Source organism: Leopardus geoffroyi, chromosome A3 (genome assembly GCF_018350155.1).
Source record: "Leopardus geoffroyi isolate Oge1 chromosome A3, O.geoffroyi_Oge1_pat1.0, whole genome shotgun sequence".
Classification (NCBI taxonomy): Eukaryota; Metazoa; Chordata; class Mammalia; order Carnivora; family Felidae; genus Leopardus; species Leopardus geoffroyi.
In genome coordinates this window covers 878,440-902,281 of record NC_059336.1, presented here as the reverse complement: position 1 = coordinate 902,281, position 23,842 = coordinate 878,440, and the positions used below count along the sequence as shown (strand labels likewise).

At 64.3% G+C, this 23,842-nt stretch overlaps 1 protein-coding gene across 2 annotated transcripts; it reads left to right on the top strand.

The window, feature by feature from the left end:
• The first annotated feature begins 246 nt into the window (after positions 1-246).
• BIRC7 (baculoviral IAP repeat containing 7) lies at positions 247-5,001 on the top strand. 2 transcript variants are annotated; one of them, XM_045443995.1, is made up of 8 exons: positions 247-1,176; positions 1,930-2,029; positions 2,281-2,362; positions 2,470-2,515; positions 3,235-3,438; positions 3,640-3,711; positions 3,887-4,085; positions 4,789-5,001. In XM_045443995.1, exons 1-7 carry the CDS (start codon positions 810-812, stop codon positions 4,078-4,080), a joined length of 1,065 nt encoding a protein of 354 aa, XP_045299951.1. In that variant the 5' UTR covers positions 247-809; the 3' UTR covers positions 4,081-4,085; positions 4,789-5,001. The 2 variants fall into 2 exon arrangements, with proteins under 2 accessions (XP_045299951.1, XP_045299950.1); XM_045443994.1 differs by having other exon boundaries at positions 3,235-3,711.
• The last annotated feature ends 18,841 nt before the right edge of the window (positions 5,002-23,842 follow it).

The window sequence follows — 23,842 nt, the reverse complement described above, 5'->3', positions numbered from 1 at the left end:
GGCTGGGCGCGGGGCGGGGCTGGGGGTGGGGCGGGGCGATGGGCTGGGCGATGGGGCTGGGTGCAGGGTTGGGCTCCGGGCTGGGCTCGGAGTTGGGCGACAGGCCGGACGACGGGCAGGGCTCGGGGCGGGGCTCGGGGCGGGGCCACAGGGCGGACGAAGGGCTGGGCTCGGGGCGGGGGGCGGGGCACGGGGCACGGGGCTGGGAGCGGGGCTGGGCGATGGGCTGAACGCGGGGATGTCTGGCGCCCCCTTCAGCTCCAGGGCTCAGAGCACAACTTCCAGGGCCCAAACTTTCACTAGGCATCCCTGTCCCAGGGAGACCGGCGTCATCCCTGTGACAGGGGGCCATCCTCCCCTCTAGGGGGCACTAAGTGCATAGCTCAAAGCACCTGGAACCTTCTGCCTTCAGAGGCCGTCACTGGCATCTGGCCCAGGAGCTCAGAGCTGACCCACAGCATTGCCTCCCCCTTCTCCCCACCTCACCCCACCCCTGTGGAGTGGGGCAAGGCCTCTACTGCTGAGCCCCATGACACACCCCTGCTGCAGAGAGCGCGTGATGCTGGATGCCACACTGGCCCCTTCCAGAAAGCAGTGGGCCCCCTGGCCACTCCCCCACCTGGGGCATCCTGGGGTCAGGACTGTGCCTGCCCTCATTGCCCGGCTGTTTGAGGCAAAAGCCACTTGCTGTCCCTAGGCAGGGCCCTGGGGTCAGGAGCCTGGAGGCAGGTTAGCTGGGCACATTCCAGGACCGGCTTCCGCGGGCCCGCGGGCCTGCTGCAGAACTGGTCAGGGCTGGTGTTTGCTCTATGGGGCCCGAGGACAGAGCCAAGTGCCGGTGCTGTGGCCCTGAGCGAAGCTGCTGGGTGGCCGGCCGCAGTCCCACACGGGCCCACTGTGGACCCCTCTCTCTGTGCGGCTCCATTGTGGACCAGGACACCAGCTGTGCCCTGTCCTGGGGAGGCCAGGACCACACGGATGGGCAGATCCTGGGCCAGCTGCGCCCCCTTGCAGAGGAGGAGGAGGAGGAAGAGGGGGCCAGGGCAGCCCCAGACACAGGGCCGGCCTTCCCCGGGATGGGCTCTGAGGAGCTGAGGCTGGCCTCCTTCTACGACTGGCCGCTGAGTGCTGTGGTGCGGCCAGAGCCACTGGCTGCCGCAGGCTTCTTCCACACTGGTGAGCCCTGGGGGCCCTTCTGGACTTCTAGGAGACTTCTAGGGTCTCCGGGGAGCTCCTCCCCCACAGCAGGGGGGTCTGTGCCTGATAAAGCCGAGGGGGGGCACCTGTCCCCAGCCTCCGAGTCTCTCCTGGCTGCTCAGACTCTGACGAGTGCAGGGGTTGGGGGAGGAGGGGGACAGGAGGTGTGTGGGGCTTCCGTGGGGCCCCTGAGACCCAGGGACGGGCTGTCAGGTCTGCTGTGCCCGTAGCAGCCCCTGGTCTGCAGTCTCTGCTGATTGTGGGGGGTGAGGCGGAGGCGACATCCCCATATGGATGCCTGAGCCTGCCAGTCACCCCTTTTCCCCGTCACTGGGAATCTGTCCTGGGGAGGTGGCACCTGGGGCAGAGGTGACAGAGGAACTGCTGTCACCTGAAGCTGCAAGGTCACAGAATACTCAGGGCTCCAGGTCTAACTGTCCACCTGCCTTGCTGTGAACAAACGCCTGCCCATCCCCCATTTCGCCCTGAGAAAGTGGGGTGCATGTGAAATCCAGGGGGAATGCAAGGCAAGGGGGGTGGCAGAGAGCAGGGGGGGCCCCGCGGGGGCTCAGGGGTGACCCCAGAGAGCCCCTGCCATGTGAGGAAAGGCCACCTGGGAGCCCCCACGACCCCAGCCCTGGAGGACACACCGGGCCTAGCGGGTGGGTGAGGGGGCTCCTGGCGGCGCCGAGGGGCCGGGTGTGGGCAGGGCCAGCATCATGCTCCACCCAGGGCGGCAAGACCAAGTGAGGTGCTTCTTCTGCCGCGGGGGTCTGCAGAGCTGGGAGCAAGGGGATGACCCCTGGACAGAGCATGCCAAGTGGTTCCCCAGGTAAGGACCCTGCAGGCCGCTCCTGGGGCGGGGTATGGGCCGGCTTTGCCTCCCCAGTCCTGGGGGGCGTGAAATCCGGGAATGGGGGGGCCTTCTGGGGGCGGCCTTCCCAGCAAGTGCCTGACACCCAGTGAGCCCCGACTGCCCTGCGCGGGCCTGTGTGGGGTGCGCGGTGGCAGGCGGGGCTGGAGAGGTTGGTTCTCTGACAGCCGGGCCTGCAGCCCTGAGGCCTCTCAAGCTGCTTCCTCCAGGTGTGGGTTCCTGCTCCAGACAAAAGGAAGGGACTTTGTCTGCGGCGTCCAGGAGTCTTGTTACCACCCGCTGGGTTCCTGGGTGAGTGCTGCTCCCCTTAGGGCCGTGGCGGGACGGACAGTGAGGGTCCCTCCCCACCCCTGCCCCTGCCTCTACTCAGGGCACAGATGTCCTCTGGCTCCTTTCAGGACCAATCGGAAGAACCCGCAGACTCAGCCCCCACCACCCCTTCAGGTGAGCCGTGAAGTGTGACCCGTGCTCTGCTCCCCGGGCACCTGCAGCCCGCACTGTGGCTCGGGCCATCGGGTGTCCCCGTGCTGGAGAGCAGGCCAGGTGTGCTCAGCCAGGTGTGAGGGAGCAGTGCTGGGCCCGCGTTGGGGGTAGGGGGCTGTGTGCAGGCGTCCCGTGTGTCTGGTGCCCAGGGGAGGCCACAGCAGGCCGCCGTGGGCGAGGCCGATCCCAGCGCTGGCGGCAGGGGTGGGAGGAGGAGAGGCTGTGCACCAGACGGCCCCACCTTAGCAGCGGTCACGAGCGCGCGGAGGAGCGGGGCTGTCCTGTCCATACCCACGCCCAGGACCTGGCAGGGCAGGGGTCCGAGAGGCTCCGGGGCTCAGATCCTGGCTCTCCTCTCTAGCCCTGTAGCAAGGGACTTCTGCTCTCTGGGCCTCGTTGCCCCGAGCTCTGAATCTGGAACTGAGCCTGGTCTCTGTGGCGCTCTGGGAGCAGCCCCTGACACCCGCTGGGGCTCTGTCTGCAGTGGCTTTGGCGATGACGTTTCCTATGTTTTCTGTGTGGTGGCGCCTCTGGACAAACGTGCTGGGAACAGCCCTCCCGTGACGGCCACAGAGGCCCCTGTGTTAAGGCGGCCACAGGGACTGGCCACAGTGGCAAGCGGGCTGCTCCCCCCCCCCCCCCCGCTCCCTGGGTCCAGTGCCCCTCCCCCTGCCTTGCAGATGCCAGGGGCAGGCAGGAGTGGCCTGCATGGAGCCGGTGCCCGGCAGTGCAGGCTGCCCTCTGCATGGGCTTCGGGCAGAACCAGGTACGGCGGCTGGTGCAGCGTAAGTACCTCTGGGCGGCGCCCGCCAGCGTATCCGCGTCCCAGCTGGTGGCCGACCTGCTCCAGGAAGATGACGGGGGCCGGGCTGCGGAGGCCAGAGGTGCGTGCCCGCCCCTGCCCCATGCTCTCCCCTGGCATACAGTTCCCACTGCCCAGGGGCCGGAGGGCCCGTCCTGGTGGCGCGGGCTCTGGGGGGTTCGGGCGGCATGGGCTCCGCCAGAGCCAGACCTCGCCCGTGGGGCCCCCTGGGTGGGGTCTCACTTCCCCTGGGGGCTTCTAGTCTGTCCCACACCACCCGCAGCTCCTGTCCACGTGGGTCCTGAGCTGCCAACGCCCAGAAGGGAGGCCCAGTCAGAAGGTGCCACAGAGCCAGGTGAGGGTGGGACACCCCCCCCCCCCCGCCTCCGCCGGGGGCAGGACCGGCTCCCCTGCACCCTGCCGGGGGAGGGCGCTCCTGGCCTGGCCCCCATACAGAAGGTGGAGGTCTCGGGGAGCGGGGGGTGGGTGTGGAGGAGCCCAGGCCCGGAGGGTGCGGCTGGTCCCCCCAGGAGCCCAGGACGCCCAGGAGCAGCTGCGGCGTCTGCAGGAGGAACGGACCTGCAAGGTCTGCCTGGACCACCCCGTGTGCACCGTCCTTGTGCCCTGCGGCCACCTGGTCTGCGCGGACTGCGCTCCTGTGCTGCGGCTCTGCCCCCTCTGCAGGGCCCCCATCCGCAGCTGCGTGCGCACCTTCCTACCCTAGGCCAGGTGAGTGGCCCCAGAGCGGGGCTCGCCTGGCCCCAGCAGGCGCCTCCCCGCGTGGGCCTCAGGGGTGTCAGCACGTGCCAGGGCAGTGACCCCAGCACACCCTGTCTGCTGCCATCTTTCCCCTGGGGCGCCTCTTACCTCCGGGGTGGCCAGCACTGCAGGGGGTGGGAGGCAGCCTCCTGACTTCTCCTGCCTCCCTGGCCTGGCCTGGCCTGCTCACCAACCTGTTGCCTTCCCTTGACGCTCAGATGCTGGCTCTAGGTCCTTCTCGACACGCACCCTGGGCAGCCCCCGCCGCTCTACTTGGGCACATTAGACCACACTGGCTGGCTGGGCCATCTCTGCCTTGATTTTCCTACTAGTGATCAGGGGATAATGCGTCCTATCCAGCTGCGTGTGTGGGCTGAGCCAGGCCAAGGGGAGGATGGCTGCGGAGGTGTGTTGTCGCGAGAAAGGGACTGGGCAGAGACCTTAACTGGGAGCCGAGGCCAGGAGGGAGTGCGAGATGGGGGAGGGAGGGAAGCCTCAGCCTTTGATTATCATGGGGGGCCTCCTCCTGGCTGTCCCCACCATATGCCCCACCATGTCTCCAAGCATCTTCTGGGGGGTCAAGAGGCAGGGGAGGGAACTCCCTGCAGCTGAGGTCCCTGGCCACTGGACAGGCCACCTGAGAGTAGCCCATCCCTCTCTCCTTCTCTCCCAGGTGCTTCAGATGCTGGCTGCCTCTCGCGTCCCACGGGGGGCTGCTGAGGATGACTGAGCCGGCGTCCCGAGCTGGCCAGCCGGAGTCCCCACTCGCAGCCCAGGGAGGAAGGGAGCTGCAGACGGCTTGGCAAGGGGAGGGGGCGTGCAGGTGGTTTGACCGATGCTTAGGCGCTTTTGCAGATTTACAGTAAAGTGGCGGGTTTTCCCTGGACGGCACTCCGCAGCCTCTGTTCCAGCCGGCCCCCTCCTCACCAGCAGGGCAGCGCGGCCGCCCTCTCCCCAAATGCTGCCTCGCCTCCAACCCCCTTCTCTCTCCTCTTCCTTGATCTTGTGTCTCAGCGTTGTAACGGGACTTCCAAGGGCATCTAGCCTGAGGCCGCTTCTGAGCCTGAGCTTAAAACTCGGCTCCAGACCCCTGCCTCTCAGGAAAGGGGGCCTACAGGCGGCGCTCTTTTCTGCTCCCTCCTTGGGGACACCTTAGGGATGCTGTAGGACCAGGGTTTACTCCCTTCTGTGAATAGGGTCACTGGCTAATGCCAAGGAAGCGCCTCGCTCTGTGGCGGAAGGGGCCTGTGGTCCTGGTCAAGCCAGGCCGCCCACCCCCAGGGTCCGTCAGCAGGGCTCCTGGGGCGGGATTTTGCCTGGGCGACCGCTCACAGCATCGTGTGTGGTGTTTAATCAGGAACCCCCGCTCAGGGCGGTGGGGGTGTCACTGTGGGTTTACGTGGACCTCGAGGTGGGGTCACACCTTCCCGTCTCAAAGTCCTTGTGGTGGCCCCCCCAGCAGCGGTGCGGGCAGCCTCCGGGGGTCCAGCGCTGCTGTCCCAGGCGCACGAGGGAGGGCCGTCCCAGGCTGGCTGCGGGGGATGGAGGTCCCAGCGATGCTGCAGTCTTTTGTGTCTTTTCCTCGATGTTTTTAGAAAAAGAAGACTATAAGCTCTCTTGAGGCCGCGGCCATCCTCAGCTGGGCACTGGCCCTGCTGTCCTGGCTGGTGTCCGATCACCTGGCCCCGGGGGCAGGGAGGCGGGTGTCTCCTCCAGTCTTCGGTGGGCACTGAGGCTGGAGGTCACGCGCAGGAGGGACTGGTGCTTCCTCACTCACGCAGGCCTCTGGAGGCAGGGTGGGGGTGGGCAGAAGTCAGGGGGCCCCTGAGGAGCCGCCCTTGGCACCAGGGCAGGAAGGCTCTTGCGTGGAAGGCTCCAGATGTCAGAGGGGCCGCCTCCCAGCCCCCGAGGGCTCCCGGGCCTTGGGCAGGGGCTCTGGCCGCACACACGCCAGCAGAGTTTGGGCCATGCGGCTGGGGGTTGGGTGAGGGTGTGCCCAGGGTCTGGTGGCCAGAGGAAGATCCCCAGAGCCCAGTCCAGCCTGAGCTGCGTGTGCTCCGGGTGGTCGGCCGCCCTCCGCCCGGGCTCAGGGGCCTGAACCAGGGCTCCCCTGTCATGGGAATGGGACGCTCACTACCCCTGGTGGCCCTCGGCTGAGATGGGCCTTCACCTATCGGGTAGGAAGGCTGTGGCTGCCCAGAGGGCTGGGTCCCCAGGGGGTGGCCACAGGCGTAGCGTGAAGGGCAGAACTGTCTCTGAGGGCCTGGGCGTGACAGAGGACGAGCATCTCTATGGAGAAGGACCGCCAGCCGCCTCTCCTGACCCCAGATTTCAGGGTTATGCATGGGACCCAGCAAAGGCTGCTTGAGAGGAGGTGGGCCAGCGGCCCAGGTGCCCCCGCCCTGAGCCCACAGTGTTCAGAGCCCTGGATAGATAAGAAACCAACACCCCAAATGTCCTGCCACAGTGAGACCCCGACAGAAGTGTCACAGCGCCCTCCTGGGAGGAGGCCTCTCCATGCCCCCTCGACCCCCTGGCACAGAACCATCCAGACCCACCTCCTAGACCCTGCTGGGCACTGAGCTCCAGGGAGTACGGGCCAAGCCCTGAGCTGACCTTGACAAGTCAGGGATAGGTGGGGGAATGGACGGATGGACGGATGGACAGACAGATGCCTGGTGAAGTTTCCTCAGGAAAAGAAGCCTCATGGCTGTGCTAACCCAGCCGGCTAGGCCCAGCCAGGGGCAGGCTCTGATGGCCACACTTACAAGGACGCCTGCTTGCACAAGAGGTTGGAAGGCTTTTCACTGACATGGTAGAGAAGAAATGGGTCAAATCCACCAATGAAATCAACTGTAAGAAATCAAGACCCAAATAAAACAAGCCCCAAACAATGGAAAAGATGACAGATTGGAGAACATGCTCAACCACAGGCACTCATGTGGGGAGGGCAGGGGTGAGACTGAGGGGCTGCAGGGGGGAGGGTGGGGGCAGCGGTGAGACTGGGGGGCTGTGGGGGGAGGGCGGGGGGAGGGGTGAGACTGAGGGGCTGTTGGGCAGGATGGGGGCAGTGGTGAGGCTGGGGGGCTGTGGGGGGTGAGGATGTGGGCAGGGGTGAGACTGAGGGGCCGTGCTGGGGAGGGCGGGGGCAGGGGTGAGACTGGGGGGCTGTGGGGGAGGATGAGGGCAGGGGTGAGGCTGGGGGGCTGTGGGGGGAGGATGCGGGCAGGGGTGAGACTGAGGGGCTGTGCGGGGGAGGGCGGGGGCAGGGGTGAGACTGGGGCTGTGGGGGAGGATGGGGGCAGGGGTGAGGCTGGGGGGCTGTGGGGGGAGGATGCGGGCAGGGGTGAGACTGAGGGGCTGTGCGGGGGAGGGCGGGGGCAGGGGTGAGACTGGGGCTGGAGGGAGGGGAGGGCGGGGGCAGGGGTGAGACTGAGGGGCTGTGCGGGGGAGGGCGGGGGCAGGGGTGAGACTGGGGCTGTGGGGGGAGGGCGGGGGCAGGGGTGAGACTGAGGGGCTGTGGGGGAGGATGGGGGCAGTGGTGAGGCTGGGGGGCTGTGGGGAGGGGAGGGCGGGGGCAGGGGTGACACTGGGGGGCTGTGGGGGAGGGCAGGCCTGGCACTGTCCCTCTGGAGGATGAACAGTGGGACTCCCCAGGGAAAACGTTCCAGTGGACGCTGACCACCTCAGCAGGGGGAGGTGGCCTGGGGTGACCGTGCAGGTTGACCCCCCAGGGCTGGTTCTCCTCCTAAAACGTTTGTTTTAATGTAACCGACACACGAAGCCCCTTCTGTTCTCTCTCAGCCCGCGAGCGATGGTCCAGGGGTCACACAGCACGAGAGCTGAGGGATCCGGGGTTGGTCCAGACTCGGCTCCCTGAGCACAGGGTATCATTTGGACACGCGGACCCCCAACTTCACAGCCACCTAACTCCTGGGAACAGAGGCTCTGAATCCCCAGGGAACCGACCCCAGGGAGGGTTCTGCTCACGGGACCCGTGGCCCCCGGGTGTTCCCAGTCCCCCACCACCCCGGCTTTGTCCTCTGCAGGGTCTTCCCAGGAAACCAGTCAGAGCCAGGGGTGATCAGGGCTGGCAAGTGTGCCTGAGCGTTCAGGTTGCCAATCAGAGGAAGGTCACGGGGGCTCACCTCTGTGAGCAGGAAGCCAAAATGCTGCCCAGATGGGTCCAGCCGGGGGACTGTGGTGGGGACAGCCACAGCCAGCAGGGCCGGGATGTCAGCTGCAAGGAGGCAGAGGGGCCCCTCCCTGTGGGTCTGAGGGTTCAGCCTTCCACCTGCAGCAGCTGTGGGGGCTGTGGGGGGGGGGCCAACCCTGCAGCACGGGATCCCCGGGACCTGGGGTTTGGGGGTGAGCTGACCCCTGGTGCCCACAGCCCAGGGCTCCTCCTCCTCTCTTCTCAGGTGCCTGGGCCACCTGCCCCCTCCGCTCAGGCAAGGAACCCTGTGGGCACAGGGGTCCGTCTAAGAGGCGAGGTCTCAGGCTTGGCCAACAGCAGGCCAGGAGAACGCAGAGTCACCCCCTCTGTGCCTTCTGCTTCCCTGTCCCTTCCCCACTGCCTGGCGGGTGCAGGCCGGGTCGCTCAGGGGCTCTCGTGGGAGCCTGGCAGCCGCACACCAACAGCCGTCCTCCTCGGTGAAAACGCTGACCGCATAGCAGCCATAGACGAAGCTCACAAGCTGAAAGACACCAAGAGGTCCGGACCAGGACTCGGGCAAGCTGCAAGGACATGGGACAGAAGCCACAGCCCCTCCTGGGCCTCAGTTTCCTTGTCTGTAGAGTGAACCAGGAGAGTGGACCCAAGGGGCTTCTTTAGCTTTGATGTACTGGGTGGCATCCGACCTCCCCTGTGGGGCTGACCGGGCCCCTGCAGGTGAGGGGTGGGAGGGGTCAGGGCTGGCCAACGGACAGGTGAGTCAGCATAACCAAGTCCCTGCTTTATTTTGCAAGAGGATGAGATGCAGGCAGACAGAAGCGCTCAGAGGCGTGGCCACAGCCCAGATGGAGCCCCAGGAGGAACCCTCCAGCCACCGCCAGGCCATCCCGGGGCCTCTTGTCTTAAGCAGCCAACCGCCAGCTTTCTCCTCCTTGCGGAGGGGCGAGGGGGCATCTAGAGGCAGCCCTGGCTGGAGAAGTCGGAGCTGGCCAAGCTGGAAGTTCCCAGGACCCAGCCCAGCGGGCCATCCTGGGCAGAGTGGACGGGGCTGGCCACCGCCACGAGGGCGTCAGGGGCTTGGTCAGGCAGAAGCTCCCCAGCCAGGCTCACTGGAGGTGCCCAGGGGAGAGGGAAGCCTGGCATGGGACACTGACCAGCCTCTGTGGGAGCAAGGGCTCCAGCGGAGACGGTGCAGGTCCCACGCTGCCCACAGCCCGCCTCTCCGCACTCTCGTGGCCCGAGCAGCGCTAACCATGGATGAATCACTCCTGAGCTTGTCCGGGAGCTGTGTCCTCTGTGAACGAGAATGAGGGACCAGCCCGGACTCACAGCCAGAGCACAGAGTGGCCCCTGAGCAGGACTGCCTGTGCACAACAAGACAGCCACAGGGAGTCCCACGAAAGGCCCGCAGCCCCGTGTGCTCCCCTGGGAGGGCAGCCCCAACTCATCCGGGGGGCTCTGCAGAGGGAAGCAGTCACCTCTTCCCCAGACACTGGAACCCTGAGAGGCAGCTGAGGATGGTGAGGTCATGCCCCATGGCCTCTGAACCCTGCAGGTCAGACCTGCACCCTCAGGGGCATCACCGATTCTTGGAGCACCTCCCCTAGCAATGGTCTCCACCCCAAGGATGCAGCTCCGAGCAGGAGTCCGAGGCGGTGCGTCGGAGGTGCCCCACCTCCCCCCACAGACCTGCCTCCACATTCTCCACCCTCCGTGGTGCAGGTGGCGTCCGGGTTCCAACGCCCTCCAGCTTTGGGCGGCCAGTGGGGAGCCCAGCAGGCGATGGGAGGGAGACAGGAGGGCACAGATCCCTCCGTCCCTTCTCTGCAGGGCTGCCTCCCGGGAACAGGGGGGACTCTGCCTGGGTGTGACTCCTCCCCACACCCCTGCAGGCCAGGGCTACGCACACCGAGGGGGTGGGATACCCCATGCGGTGCCCGGCATGGCGCCCACACTTAGAACGGCCCCTTCACCCGTCCCCCGGAATTAACCTAATTAAGTGCACCCTCTCTGCCTTGTGGGACGCTGACCGCTCTGGGGTTTCACAGGGGAGCCCGCTATGGAGAAGCCGCAGCAGATCTTCGGAGAGAGGGTGGTGGGGGGACGGGAACGTGGCCAGCAGCACAGTCTTGGAAACAAGGGGCCTCGGGAAGGAATGAGCCTCCCCAGCCTTCCTGGGAGTGGCTTGGCCCTCCACCAGCAGGGGTGAGACCCGAGGGGTCACTAAAGCTCTGGGTCTTGGTCTCCTCATCCACAGAGCAGGCCCAACAGGCCCCCTTGATGTCGCGAGGGTGCTGTGCCCCTGCTCTGGAAGCCCCCGTCCTTCCAGGGGGCAGGTCGTGGGCCTCGTCTATGCTGACCCAGGCAAGCCTGTCTCCTCCCTATTGAAAGACAAGCTCGAGAAGCCTTCCGACGCCGCAGTGCTGCTGGCCAGCCGCCCTGTGGCCCCGTGCCTGGTGTCCCTCCCTGGGAAGGGTCCAGGGCCAGGCGCTGACCGCGGTGCTGAAACCATCCCCCCAACACTGCTCTTTGTGCACAGGGTCCCGGGGGAGGCAACCCCACGGCCACACCTCGGCCTTCCCACCTCCCGTCCGTCCTCCCTGAAGCCCCCAGAGGCCCACAGCACTCGCAGACCCTGCCCCGTCCACACTGGGCACGCAGCCTCCTCTGGCTGGCTCTCTCCCCGCCAGCCAGACGGCAGGGCCAGCTCAGCGCCCGTCTCTCCGAACTCTCCAAAGCAAACAGCAGAGGGCTGGCTCCTGGAGGCAAAGCTCGTACCAGCTGACTGGTATTCAGAAACCTGCATTTCATTAACCGGATGCCCAGCCCTGCGGGTGAAGGGTAATCACTACCAGGTGTCCCCGTCTCTCCCATCCGCACGCAGAATTCTCCTCCAGCACCAGAACCAGCGGAGGCATGTTGGAAACTCCCCCGAGAATCTTCATTTGTTCTTCCCCACTTTCCTTGTCATTGCCCTTTTACAAACTCTGTAAATGACTTCAGAAGTGCTGATGAACATCCCTGCCAAGTTCCCCTTTCGAGGAAGGCACCTGGGTCCCCATGTGTTTTCACGTGACCGTGGCCCTCGTTTGGCAGCAGTGAGCGAGGCACATGAGGACGGGGTCCCCAGCACCAAAGGGAAGGCCGGGTCTGTTTCCTGGCTATGGGGCTGCACCCCAAATGCCCCACAGTCGGATTGTCCGTGGGGCCTATAAAAACTGGGGTGGAGGGAACCCCGGAAGTACGCAGGCCACCTGAACTGCCGTGTCTTCTCATGCCACAGGCCACCACGAACGGGCACGGATGCCACAAGCCGTGGATGGCCCTAGATTTGAAATTCACTTCCAGTGCCAGCCGCTAGTTCAGAGCCCATGCTACAAACCCAACATCCACCCGGACACCCCCGTGCACACCAGGCAAAGTCAGGAGCCTCCAGATCCGGCCAGTCCCCTCTGGTGACTGCATCAGGTTTTGTCAGCCTTCTGTGACCCACGTGGGCCCAGGGAGAGTGGCCTCCTCAGGGCCACCACAGCCTGCACAACACGAAGCTTCAGAAAGGGGCCTGGGGCGGCTGGTCCCCGCGGGGCAGCCCTCTGCCGCGGGGGTCCTCCAGGAGCCAGAGCACATACGTGGAACCCTGAGGAATTGCTTAGTCGTTGTGGGCTGAGTCACATCCTCAGAGATGTGTGTTCACGTCCTAACCCCAGTACCTGCGAATATGACCCCGTCTAGAAACGGTCTTTTTAGATCCGATGAAGTTAAGAAGAGGCCACACCAGATTAGGGCAGACCCTAACGTCATCGGCTGCCGTGATTTAAGGAAAAGGGGACAGGAACTGGACGCAGAATGCACACAGGGAGAAGGCTGCGTGAAGACAGAGTTGTGTCCACCAGCGAGGAACCACAGAGACACGAGTGACGCCGGCAGCTGACAGACCCTCCCTCAGCGCCCCCTGCAGGAACCAACCCTGTTGGACGCTGGCCTCCGGGTCGGAGAGAATAAATATCTGTTGTTTCCAGCTGCCTGTTTTCAGTGCCTTGTTACGGGGACCCTGGGAGACTCCCAGGTGGAAAGCCAGAAATCAGTCGGAACTGGCCCACGTGGCCTGGCCACACAGGGGGCAGCGGGGACCCTGTTCACGGGCTTCCCCGACACCGGGCCCTCTCCCTTCTCTGCACAGGGAAAGCACCTGTGCACAGCCCCACCGCTGGCTCTGGGAGACGCTCGATGACCCCACCTTTCTCCAGGGACCTCCAGGCTGTCTGGACCATCTCTGAGTTCACAGTCTCATCTGACACACGCATCCGCGGATAAGGCACCCCCCCCCCCGCCCCTGAAAAGACACACTCCCGGAGAGACCTCCAACTGTGAAGCTCCCCAGGGCTCTGCCCCCAGGGAAGTGAGCACAGGAGAAGCCCCAGACCCACTGGGTGTGCACCCCGACGCTGGGCCAGGGTCAGCCCACGGATGGTGGCATCTGGAGAGAGGACACACACCCCAGGGGACGTTCCCGGAGGCTGTGAGCGGGAGGGGCTGGAGCCCACATGGGGGCTTCCCCCCGCACCAGCTCGGTGATGGGGTCATGCTCATGGTCACGGGCTCTGCTGACCAGGCACGTATGTTCACAGCCACCAAGCCCTGAAGGAGGACGTGTTATAATTGTCACCTCCTCCTTCCCTTTGGCCTCCTCCCATCCCTGAATGGGGGGGGGGGGAGGTTGGGACACGCCCCCCACAGCCTCATCTGGGTCCTAGCTCCTTGCAGCTGGCCGTGTGGCCTCAGGTCAAACCATGGCCCTTCACCTTCCTCTTCTTCAGATGGGGAGACGATGGGGACAAAGGGTTTCCCCAAGTGATAATCCAGAGAGCTTGGGCCTTGGAGGAAGGTGGGACTCTGGGCCCCATCTGTGTTGTCACTGCAGCAAGGAGCAGCACAGGAGCCTGTGCTCCCGCAGAAGCCCCCAGTCCGTCCCGGTGCACCTCCCCCTGAGCCCACGCCTGTGGGGCCGTCTCCCACCCTGGCTGGAGCTGGCCTGTGCAACACTGACATTCTCCAGAAATGACCAAGTGTGACGTCCGAGGCAGGGTCACAGAGGCACCGCAGCCCCCTCGTCTCCCACTCGGACGGCTCGCCCCGGGGGACGAGCCCTGGGGAGAGTCTAGAGGGCGAGGACCTGAGGCCGCCTGCCGACTCCACGTGAGCGGGCCAACTTGGGGACCGTCCAGCCCCCATCCAACCTGCGGGTGACCCGGGCCTCAGCCGACAGCCTGATTGTAGCTTCGTGAACGGCCTGGAGCCAGAACCGGCCATTTAAGCCATTTCCGGATTCCCCCACCCGCATAGAGAGTTACTGTTTCGAGCCATGATGCTACTCCAGCCGTCCACCAGCACTGTGGCTCCCAGCGGGTCACCCTCGCTGCACACACCGGGAAAACGAGTGACATCAACCACGCGGAGTGGCGGTGCACGGTGTCCCCCACCCCAGTCGAGCGCCCTTCTCCATCGATCGCAGACTCTCCCCTTACAGCAGGGCCCGTGAACGCGGGTAAAAGCACTTCGGCTACACCTTCGCGGGCCTCTCACGGGGACTTGGCGTCTCTGTGCCGTGAGCAGACAGCAGACCCCAGTTCTGCAGAGGCCCCCGCGCCCCGCGAGGCTGGTGAACCACCCTCCATCCTGCACATCCTGTGGCCAAAGCACACAGGTGGGGGCGGGAGTGTGATTCCTCACCTGTGAGGCAACGACGGGGGCCCTTGGGGAGGCAGAGCTGGAGAGTCCCCCCACCCCTCCCTTTCCCTGGGCTCACCGCCACCAGGATCCACAGGGCCTCTTTGTAGCCGTGCTCCAGGGCACAGGGCACAGCCGATGCCTGGCACCAAGGCCTGGCCGTCCAGGGGCCACCAGGAACGGTGCCGGGGCAGGTGGAAGGTCAGGAGCTTGCTGTCCCGGGGGTGCGGGTGGGACCAGAGACACCGCTCGCCCACCCACCCTCATGGGTCCCCAGAAGGGTGAGGGGTGTCCTGCCCTCCTGCCTGTCCCGGCCCCACCTGCTTGGGCTCCAGCCAGGGAGGCAGGGACCCCCAAGGCGCTCTTAGCCACACCCTCCCTCTGCTTGCCCGGACTCCCCTTCCCCCGCTCTCATCCCCTCCTCCAGGAAGGCCTCCCTGTCCAGGTCGGACCCTGTGTTCTCGCAGCACACTGGCCCCTCTTTCACATCTCTGGCCATCGCTGCCAGTTTAGGGGTCTGAACTGACGTCTGTCTTCCCGACCCCACTGCCCCAGGTGTGGCCCCACAAAGCAGTGGCCGGTCTGCCTGCTGCCCACCTGGAGGCAGACCCTCCCCCACTCCTAGCTCTCGGGACCTACTCTGAGCCCCAGGCAAGTGTGAAATACAGCATCACGGACAAAGTGCCCAAAACAGCCGCTCGGGAGGTGTTCACACCAATCCTCCCAGCAAAACATGGAAACGTGACTTGGATGTGGTGTCCCCCTCCTCCAGGGGGAGGCCAGTGGGTTTTACCAGCATTTGAAGGAGCGGCCGGACTGCCTGGCCCCCTCGGAGGTGTTCCCACCCGCGGCTTCCGCTCCCAGGCCGCCTGCCTGCCCTTCAGATCCCCAAACCCTCGCTGAGCTGCCCCTGCGGGCCAGAGCCGAGAACAGACCATGGGGGAGACAGTGACGAACAGGCAGGCCTGACCACACCCCCTCCGATTTACTCACCTTTGACAGCCCCCCGTTTCCAGGTAGAAGCAGATAATGAAGACATTCCAGGTGACCCAGACGGCCACCCACACGGCGTGCCAGGAAGTCGAGAGAGGCTGGGGGTAGACAAGATGAGCTCAGCTCTTCGCGGGAAGGGGGGGCCGTGGAGAGACCTGGGGGTTCTGCTCCCCCAGCCTGGCACCCACAGGTTCCATTCGCAGGATGACCTCCCCCAGCCCACCACGGGACAGGTGTCAGGGTGGAGCCGCTGAGTGCCGGGATCGGCGGCTCACCCTGCCAGCCCTTCAGGTGTCAGCAGAAGGGCACGGCAGGGAGACCTTCCCTCTGTCTGTCTGCGACGTCGCCCTGGGCTGGCCCACTGCCCAGCCCTTAATAAGCAGCATCGCCGGTCACGGCACAGCTGCCTTCATCGCAGCTTGTACCCCAGTGTCCAGAGGAGGCCCACGGACTTAGTCGCACACGTGTCGGGAAGGAGGCAGCTGAGGGCAGAGCTCGTGTGCCCCCTGCCTCACGAGAGCCCTTCCAGCCTGACCAGGCCGCCGAGGGTGCAGGATTCAGGCCTGGAGCTCCCGGCCAACCCCCTGGAGGATGGACACACAGACCCTCGGCCACTGAGGGGTCAGGGACCCGGCAGTCCCACCCATGAGGGCGGAGGAAGCCCTGGCCAGGCCCAGACGGGTGTGGTGGGTGAGGAGGGGTGAGTGGAGGGACTGGCCCCCCACCCCACCACTCAGCTCCGCCCCTCCAAGTACCGGCTGCACCTTGTCCCTTGGTCCCTCTGCGGGCCTCCCTCCAGTTGAGGAGGGACGGGGACCCCTTCTTAAAGGGGCGATGGCGCGGCTCCTCGGGAGTTTGGGCCAGAACCCAGGCCCCAGACAAATCCAGGAAAACCCCAGCACTTCCCTCCTCTGCCCCCCGCAGGGTGCCCTCCCCATCAACCTCCCCCCTCGTGGACCCACAGGTGCACCCCAGCCCCCAGGCTCCTGGGCCAGGTCAAGAACTAGAGGTCCCCCTCCTGGGGTGGAGGAGCGGGAGGCGGGTGGGATAGTCCACCAAGAGCTCACCAGCCCACAGAATATGGGGAGACCTGGAGGTGGGGTCTGCTGCAACTGTGTCTGGGCCAGGGCAGGGTCAGGCTGGAGGGAGAGGACGCTGGGGAGCCCTCAGCGTTGCAGGCAGCCTTGAGGCACGCGTCTTGTGTGTTGGAGGGAGGGCTGGGGGATCACCCTGCTGCGCAAAGCCGTGGAGGTGGGACGGAGCAAGGTTTGGGCAGGTGGGAGAAGGGGTGCAGGCAAGGTGGGATCCAGAGGCTTTGCACACACCGGGTGGGACTTCATCGCTCAGCCATAGGGAGCCACTAGAGTTCTAGATCGGTGTGAGCCGTGATCAGCCTGCCTCAGGAAGTGAATCTTAGGCTGGGAGCCAGGGAGTGGTCCTGGCGGGGTCCCAGAGAGGAGCCTCCTGAACAGAGGAGCACGTGGGGGGAGTGGGGAGGAGGGCCCACCTCCAGGGCAGCACAGCAAGTGACACTTCAGCCTCAGGCCATTGATCTGGGCTCCAGGGGGCCAGGGCCAGAGGGTCCCAGCTCCCTGGTGATGGCAGGGACAGTAAAGGCCTTGCAAGCCTGGGCAGCACCATCAGGCAAAGGGGAACCTTCGAGATCGCTCCCTGAACATCTACTCCCAGGAGCTCTGAGCGCCCCATTCACAGGGGAACGAACTGAAATCAATTCAGTTGACCCCTCCCAAGGGATTTACAAAGCACTGGGAGTTTTCAACTATACGATTTTGGTTGACGGTCCCTGAAAGCATGTGGGCCAGAGGTTATCAGTCAGTTTAACAAAAGGGCAAGGTCAAGTTCTCCTAAGGTCTCCAGCACATGGGAGACAAAGGCACAGCAGATCCCGAACCCAGGCTCTGTTGAGGGGTGCAGAGCTCAGACCCCAGTAAATAGGAGAGGTTGGGGGGACAGGTTGGTGGAGGGGTATTTGCTGATGGAAAAGGCTGGGCTAGGGCAGCAGAAGGGGCCTCTGAAGCCCTCCCCCGCCATGAAGTCCAGCTCCTGACGCAATGACTCAGCAGACTGGGAGTGGGGTGTGGGGCTCTACGGGGGGCAAGACCACACTTGGGAAGCTTGGACTCACCGCCCAAGGTCTTTGACCTTCTTTGCAAGTCTTGACACTTTAAAACACGGCGAGTAAAGGGGCCTCCTAGAAAGATGTTCATCAAAACCTTTTCAGTGAAAAGAACAGGTGGGAATACACAATGGGGCCTCTCAAAGTCAGCATCGCGGACATCATGGGGCAGTGGCTCTCTGCTGCGGGGGTCCTGGGCGCTATGGGGGTCCAGCAGCATCCCTGGGCTCTTCCCACTAGATGCCAGTGGCATCCCCACCAGCCGGAACAATCAAACATGTCTCCAGGCGGAGCCAGATGTCCCCTGGGACAGCCCTCACTGCTGTGAAATGTGGTCCCAATTTTCTCAAAAGGAAGGTGCCATGTAGGCTCCTGGACGACTCAGATCCAGGGGTCCAGGGGACGGGATGGCAGGTCTGGTCACCAGCTGACAGTGCATAAGCCCTTGGGCCCTGGACCTTGTCCCATCGGTGCCAGGGCGCGTGGACGATGGCTGTCACCGTGCCATCTGCGGACAGAAGAAGGGACAGCCCAGGGCCCACACGAGAGGCTAACGAACTGCCCGTAGCTCCCAACAAGTATCTGGAAAGGGTACTTCCCACCCTGGTGGCTGGAATCCCAGACCAGAATCCTGCACCTGCTGGTGTGAAAGTAGGAAACCGGCCACCGCCTCGCAAGGTTAACCTTACGGTTGCCATGGGAACCAGCGGTCCTCCTTCTAGGCGTTCACCAGGGAGAAACGAAACACCCACACAAAAGCTCGCGCGCCGATGTTTGTAGCAGCGTTATTTGTAACAGCCCAGAGAGGAAACAGCTGAAGTGCCCCTCAACAGATGAGTAAACTCCTTGAGATGAGGTCTTTCCAGAACAATAGAATAGTCCTCCGGTGCAAACAGAAGTCAAGTGCTACTCAGACTATGCTGTGGGTGAATGTTGAAAACAGCGCATCTAGTGAAGTAAGTCCCAGAGACGGTCTGCTCTCCCTCTTGAACTCGAATGCCGGGCAACGATGGAGCCGGCTGGCCTCCTGCTGTGGGGGGGGGGGGGGGGGGGGGGGGGCATCAGTTGAGCCATCACTGTCCCAGCAATTCCAGTGCTGCTGGAGAGGCTGGGGTCTAACACGGACCTCTGATGTGTGGGGTCTGCACGGGGTCCGTGGTGTCCTCACACCCCCACCCCCCTTGCCGTGGTGGGGCGCACGCGGCTAGGGCAAGACAGGGGGACCCCCCGAGTGCAGAGTCACCGTTTTACAGATGACCAGGCTCGGACCTGCCCAGGTCACACGGTGGGCAGCGCTGCACCGCGTGGGGACCCCGCCACCTCTGGGCGGTGAGATTCCGGGTAGCGCCTCATCTCCTGTGCCTTCTGGCTGAGCAGTACGGTTCCGGTTCTAGCGAGCTGAGCGATGCCTCACCCTGCGTAGACCCCCAGATGAGAAGACCACAGACGGAGACCCCCAGCTGCCTCATCGGATTCAGGGCAGCCAGAAACCGCAACGTGGTCAGTCATAACTAAAGGACAGAGATGGGCGGTGTCCAGGCCCCCCCACCCGCGGTGCAAAGGGCTGGGGGGACAGAGAGGAGCCTGACACCCAGCAAGGACTCAGTCATCAAAGTGGGGCGGGGATCATCAGCACCGCCCACTGGCTTAGGCGAACCGGGAGGCAGGAGGGAACAGGAAGGCGGAACTAGGACAGCCGGGCGACACCCCTGGTTTCCAGATGCTTGGTGCGTGTGGGGCTGTTTCTTCCTGGGGAGGAGCAGTCACGCTCAGAGGGCCGGCAGCTGGAGGCTGCAGGACACCAGGGCTCTGCGGGCCAGGACCACGTGTGCTCTCTCTTTTCCTTCCGGAGTAACCGGGGTGTGTTAACTCGCTACGGTCGCTGTAACAGTTTACTACCCACTTGAGGCTCAAGGCAGCAGAAATTTGTTCCCATACAGATCTGAGGCCGAAAGTTCAAAATCCAGGTGTCGGTGGGGTGGTGCTCCCTCCAGAAGCTCTGGGCGGGGGGGGGGGGGGGGTCCATCCTCGACTTCCAGCTCTCATGGCTCCTGACGTCCCCGGGCTTGTGGCCGTGGCCTCTGTCTCTGTCCTCAGGGGGCATTTCTTCTCTGTCTCTCCCCCGAGTCTCTTATAAGGGCACTTGTGAGTCATTAGGCCCCGCCCAGGCAACACAAGACAATCTCGCAGCGGGACCCTTAATTCAATCATATCTACAGACATCTTTTTCCCAGAGAAGGTCGCATTCACAGGCTCCAGGCATTAGGAGAAGCCCCTGTGCCTGGGGTCCCGGGCGTGGCCATCAGCGAGGTCTGTGTGGGGTCAGCTCACCGCGGCTGGAGGAACCCCCCCACTACCAGCTCACTGGACGCTGCTCTCACCAACCTCCGTTGCCGCACGCACAGATGTTTTCAGATGAAACTGGGAGAAATTTCTAGCTATCGACAGCCCCTCCCAGAAGAAGAGGCCGATCCCCAGAACCGCACGGAGGGGCGGCTTGGCCCCTCATCCGCACCGGATAAAAGGCAGCCCGATGGGTGGGCTGTCGATTCTGCTCTTTCTTTGAAAGAAAACGGCTTTGTCTGCTGTCCGGTTTCCTGCACAAGAGCAAAGAGAAGGAGCCCCTTCGAGTTGTAGCTGGACCCAACATCTCCGTCCTGAAGGAAGAGTACCCCCCTTCACCGGCAGCATCTGGTGTGTTTCCCGCATGGACGGGCTTGTGCCCCTGAACCTCAGGGGGGCCCAGGACACGCGCTCCTGGCAGCCTTGTAGGGGCCGAGGGCCCAGCCCGCGTCCTTTGTGGTTCTGCCGACAGACAGCAGGAGGCCAAGCCCTGGAGCTGCTGGGCCCCCGTTTCTGGTGCTTTCTGGTCCCTGGGGCCCTGGTGCAGCCTCTCCCCGGCCTGGCCAGCACCTCTCTGCCCTGCAGCTCTCACCCTCCGGGAAGAGGGGACACAACCTTGAGCGAACTTGGAGAGGGCTCTTGCGGAGCCGCACGCACGGTGGCCCCGGGAGTGCCTGGGGCTCCTCCCCACCCCCCGTGGCCAGGGGACCTGAGTCTGGAGCTCAGACCGCAGGGTCTGCCTAGTTCACCTCGTCTGCCCCCCAGCATGGCCCCAGCCTCCCCCTGGGCTGAGTGTCATCGTCACGTCTCACACTGCCACGGGCTGTTGCCGCAGTGTGCCTGGGCTGGTACAGGTTCACACGGACCACCTGACACGTGAGTCGGGGACCCAGCACGCCGCCGTCTGCTTCGTCTGACGTGCTCTCCGTGGGCCCCCGGAGGTGATGCCTCCTCTGAGGTGAGGACCCTGAACCTCGGGGACATGAGCCGGGTCCAGGGTCACACGGTGGCGGGAAGCAAGCGGGTATCTCTGCCTCTGCGAGCAGAGAGCTGCTGTGAGGAGCCTCACGTGGGCGACGAAAGACCTCAGGCCTCCCTGTGGCCCAGGAGCACTCTCAGCCCCCGGCCTTGACTGGGATGCATTTACGGTTCCTGATCTGCCCGTCACTGGCCACGTTGGCCTGGGGGTCAGTGAGAGTCAGTTAGTGGCTCTTTGTCTCTCCTGAAATGTCACCGCCCCCCTGTCCGTCCCCCCACCCCCCACCCCCACCCCGGCCACGAGCCTGTGGCTCATCTCCCTTCCAGGCCCCTGGTGCTGTTCCTGTCTGCACACCAGCCCCTCGGGTCTTCCCAGGTGCTCCAAACGGGACATGCCCACACCTGGACCTACACCCCTTTTTCTCCCTGACCCCAGGCCGAGTCCCTGCCTCTCCTGACAAACCACCTGTCTCTGCCCCTGTCCCTTCTTCCTTCCAGCGGCAGCCGAGGCCGTGGGAAAGTAGAAGACGCGGGCAGACCCCTGCCCAGCTGACACCAGCATCTGTACCACACTAGCTGTCACTGAGTGGCTTCATGCTGGGTCCTGGGGACACAGAGGCCACTGAGGCGGGCTGCCTGGAGGTGCAAGGCTGTGGACTGGTCGCTCCCCAGTGTCTCTCCTTCTGGCTCCCCAGCTCCTCAGACTGCTGTTTGGTATCCTTCCGGTCCTGGGGAAGGAGCCTCCCCCTGGGGCCGGAGCTTGGGGCTCAGATACGGTAGGTGAGCACAGACCATCCTCCGGGCCTGTGATTGGCTCAGAAGTGGACACGTGACCAGAGCCAGCCCAAAGGCAGGGAGTGCCAGGGCTGCTGGTACGAAGCTGGATGCGAACCAGGGATTTTGCAGCCTCCAAAGCTGCATCTTGGGACCTTGGGAGAAAGAAGAAACTGCAGAGCAGACACAGAAAGAAACCTAGTTCTTGACAATACTGTTGAGCTGTTGGATCAAGCCTTGCCTGAAAGCCAATTTACCACTGGGCCTTTCATCGCATGAGTCAATGACTTTGCTTTGTTGTTTACGCCATTTGGGGTTGATTTTCTGTGTCTAGCAACTTGAATCTAGAAGCATTCCTGACTACGAGGGGCGAGGGAGGGGCTGAGGCAGTGCGCGTGGGTCCTCACCGTCTGGGCCCAGGATCTGAGCCATCAGGCCCGCAATCAGAGCAGCTGGCCCGGACTCCGCACACTCCCCGCTGTGATTCCTTGGCCAGTGTGGACGAGCATTGCTCAGCACAGCTGCAAGCTCCTCGGGGCGGAGAGTGGAATGATGGCTCAGGGTTTTCGCCAACAGTCGCCCCTCGGCAGCCGCGCACGGCCCCTCAGATCAGCAGAGCCATGCGCTCCGGCATCCCTTCTATTTCCTTGTGCCCCGGGCCCCAGTTCGTCCTCGGCAACTTTCAGAGGCGTGGCAGAGAGTCAGATGGGGCTGGGCCAGCCAGGCGCTTCTCCACAAGGGGCTGAGTCCTCCCGCCCGGCCGGCTGGCCAGAGGCAGGATCCCCGCAGCCCCGGCCTGGAGAAGCCCAAACCCCTCTCACCGCCTTCCCTCCAGGTGCAGGACGGACCCGGTGGCGGAGAACCACAGAGAACACACACAGGGGTCCTCGGGAGGGGACGCACGCTGTCCAGCGCGCCTGTGCTCAGCCTTGCCAACCAGGAAGGAGATGGAGCCCAACGCGGCAGCGACGTGCGTGTGTGTTTATAGCAGGACGAAGGCCAGCGGCCTGGGGGGCACGGCACGGAGAGGCCGTGAGAAACAGGCATGGTGACCGCCGGGCACTCGGTACACACGTTCTGGGAACGACGGGTGAGAATCTCCCGGAACTAACCCAGGCTTCCACTCGGAGACCTAGGCCATAAAAACACAAGAGTGCAGAGAGGTCATTGCCCCTGGACGTCCAGCAAAGCGCAAGGACGAAGCAAACTAATAAGAAAACGACAGCGACGATAGCAGAGCGCCCAGTTAGAGAAGCCGTGACGTCGTCACATGTGCCCACGGTTAGGAAGGCTGAAGTTCCGCTGTAAACAGGCCCAGGGGGGGTGTGCAGTGCAGGATGTATGCTTACCGGGGAAAAACTGGCGAGGTAGGTCCGCCCCAAACTTCTTGCCACGGCCACCTCTGGAGGGGCCCGCGCGGGAACCCAAGAGGCCCCGGATGACGCCCTAGGGCTGCAGGCTGTGTCCTTCCAGCTCCGTGAGGTCCCCACCTGGCCACATGGGTGAGGAGGCTCCCAGCCTCAGCCCGTTCCCACCCGGGACCTCTGGCTTGTGGCTCGAACCTGCTGTGATCTTGGAGCAAAGTGGGAGGCAGCAGTTGGGGCGTAGGAATCTGTCCCCAGGCGCCTCTGGGTGAGGCACACAGAATGATAGGGCAAGACGAAGGCACGGGGCTGGCCTTCCCAGACCACGAGGCGGGCCGGACAGGGCAGGGAGGGAGACCCAGAAGAATGAGCACGATTCCCACAAGCAGAGAGCTGGGGGCTGGGGGCTGGGGGCTGGGGGGTGGGAAGGCCTGAGTTCCGGGACTGTAGGCGCAGGGCAGTCACCAGACCAGAGCCTGAGCTCCCTGGCGGCCTGGAGACTGACTATGGTGGGCAGCATCTGGGCAGGAAACCGAGTGAATTCCTGGCGGCAGTGGGTGAGCCCAGGGGCCGGGGGGCACAGCGGTTCTGTGCCAGAGGAACCTGGGCCCGGTCCCACACCACCAAGCACAAGCTGTGTGATCTCACGTGAGACATCGTGCCTCTCTGAGCCTCCGCCTCTGCCCTGAATGCTTCCCACTCCTGGGGCCAGAAGGGAGAATTGCAGGGAAGGAGCCTGGCCTCTACAGATGATGGGGCTGTGCCGTCAGCTCTCGCGTCTAGGCAAGGCCCAATATGGTTTGGGGCTCTTTTTGGCTGTGGTCATGGTGACCCGGTGTGACTCACCAGTTGAAGTGACCGAGAAGGTGGGAGAGATGAGAGAAAGGAGATGGCCCCAGAGAAACTGCCTGTCTCTCCTTTGCCTCCGCTAAGAGGCACTGGCATCTGTCACAGCAAGTGACCACCCCAAATGCCAGCTGGGAGGGCTGGGTCCGCCCAGGTTGGGGTCCCTAGGAGCAGGGCCTGGGACTTCGTCTCCTGTGCCACTGGCCACTCGAGGGCTTCTCAGGAGAAGGGCTGGTGGGGCACGGGATGGGGCAGGCAAAACCAAGCCAGGGGGTGGTCTCAGCTGGAGACCAGCCTCAGCCTGATCTCATGGTGGCGGCGGAGGGCGGGGGGGGGGGGGGGTTGTTTAGAGCAGGAAATGCCCCAGAGCCAGTCAGGCAGCCACCAACAA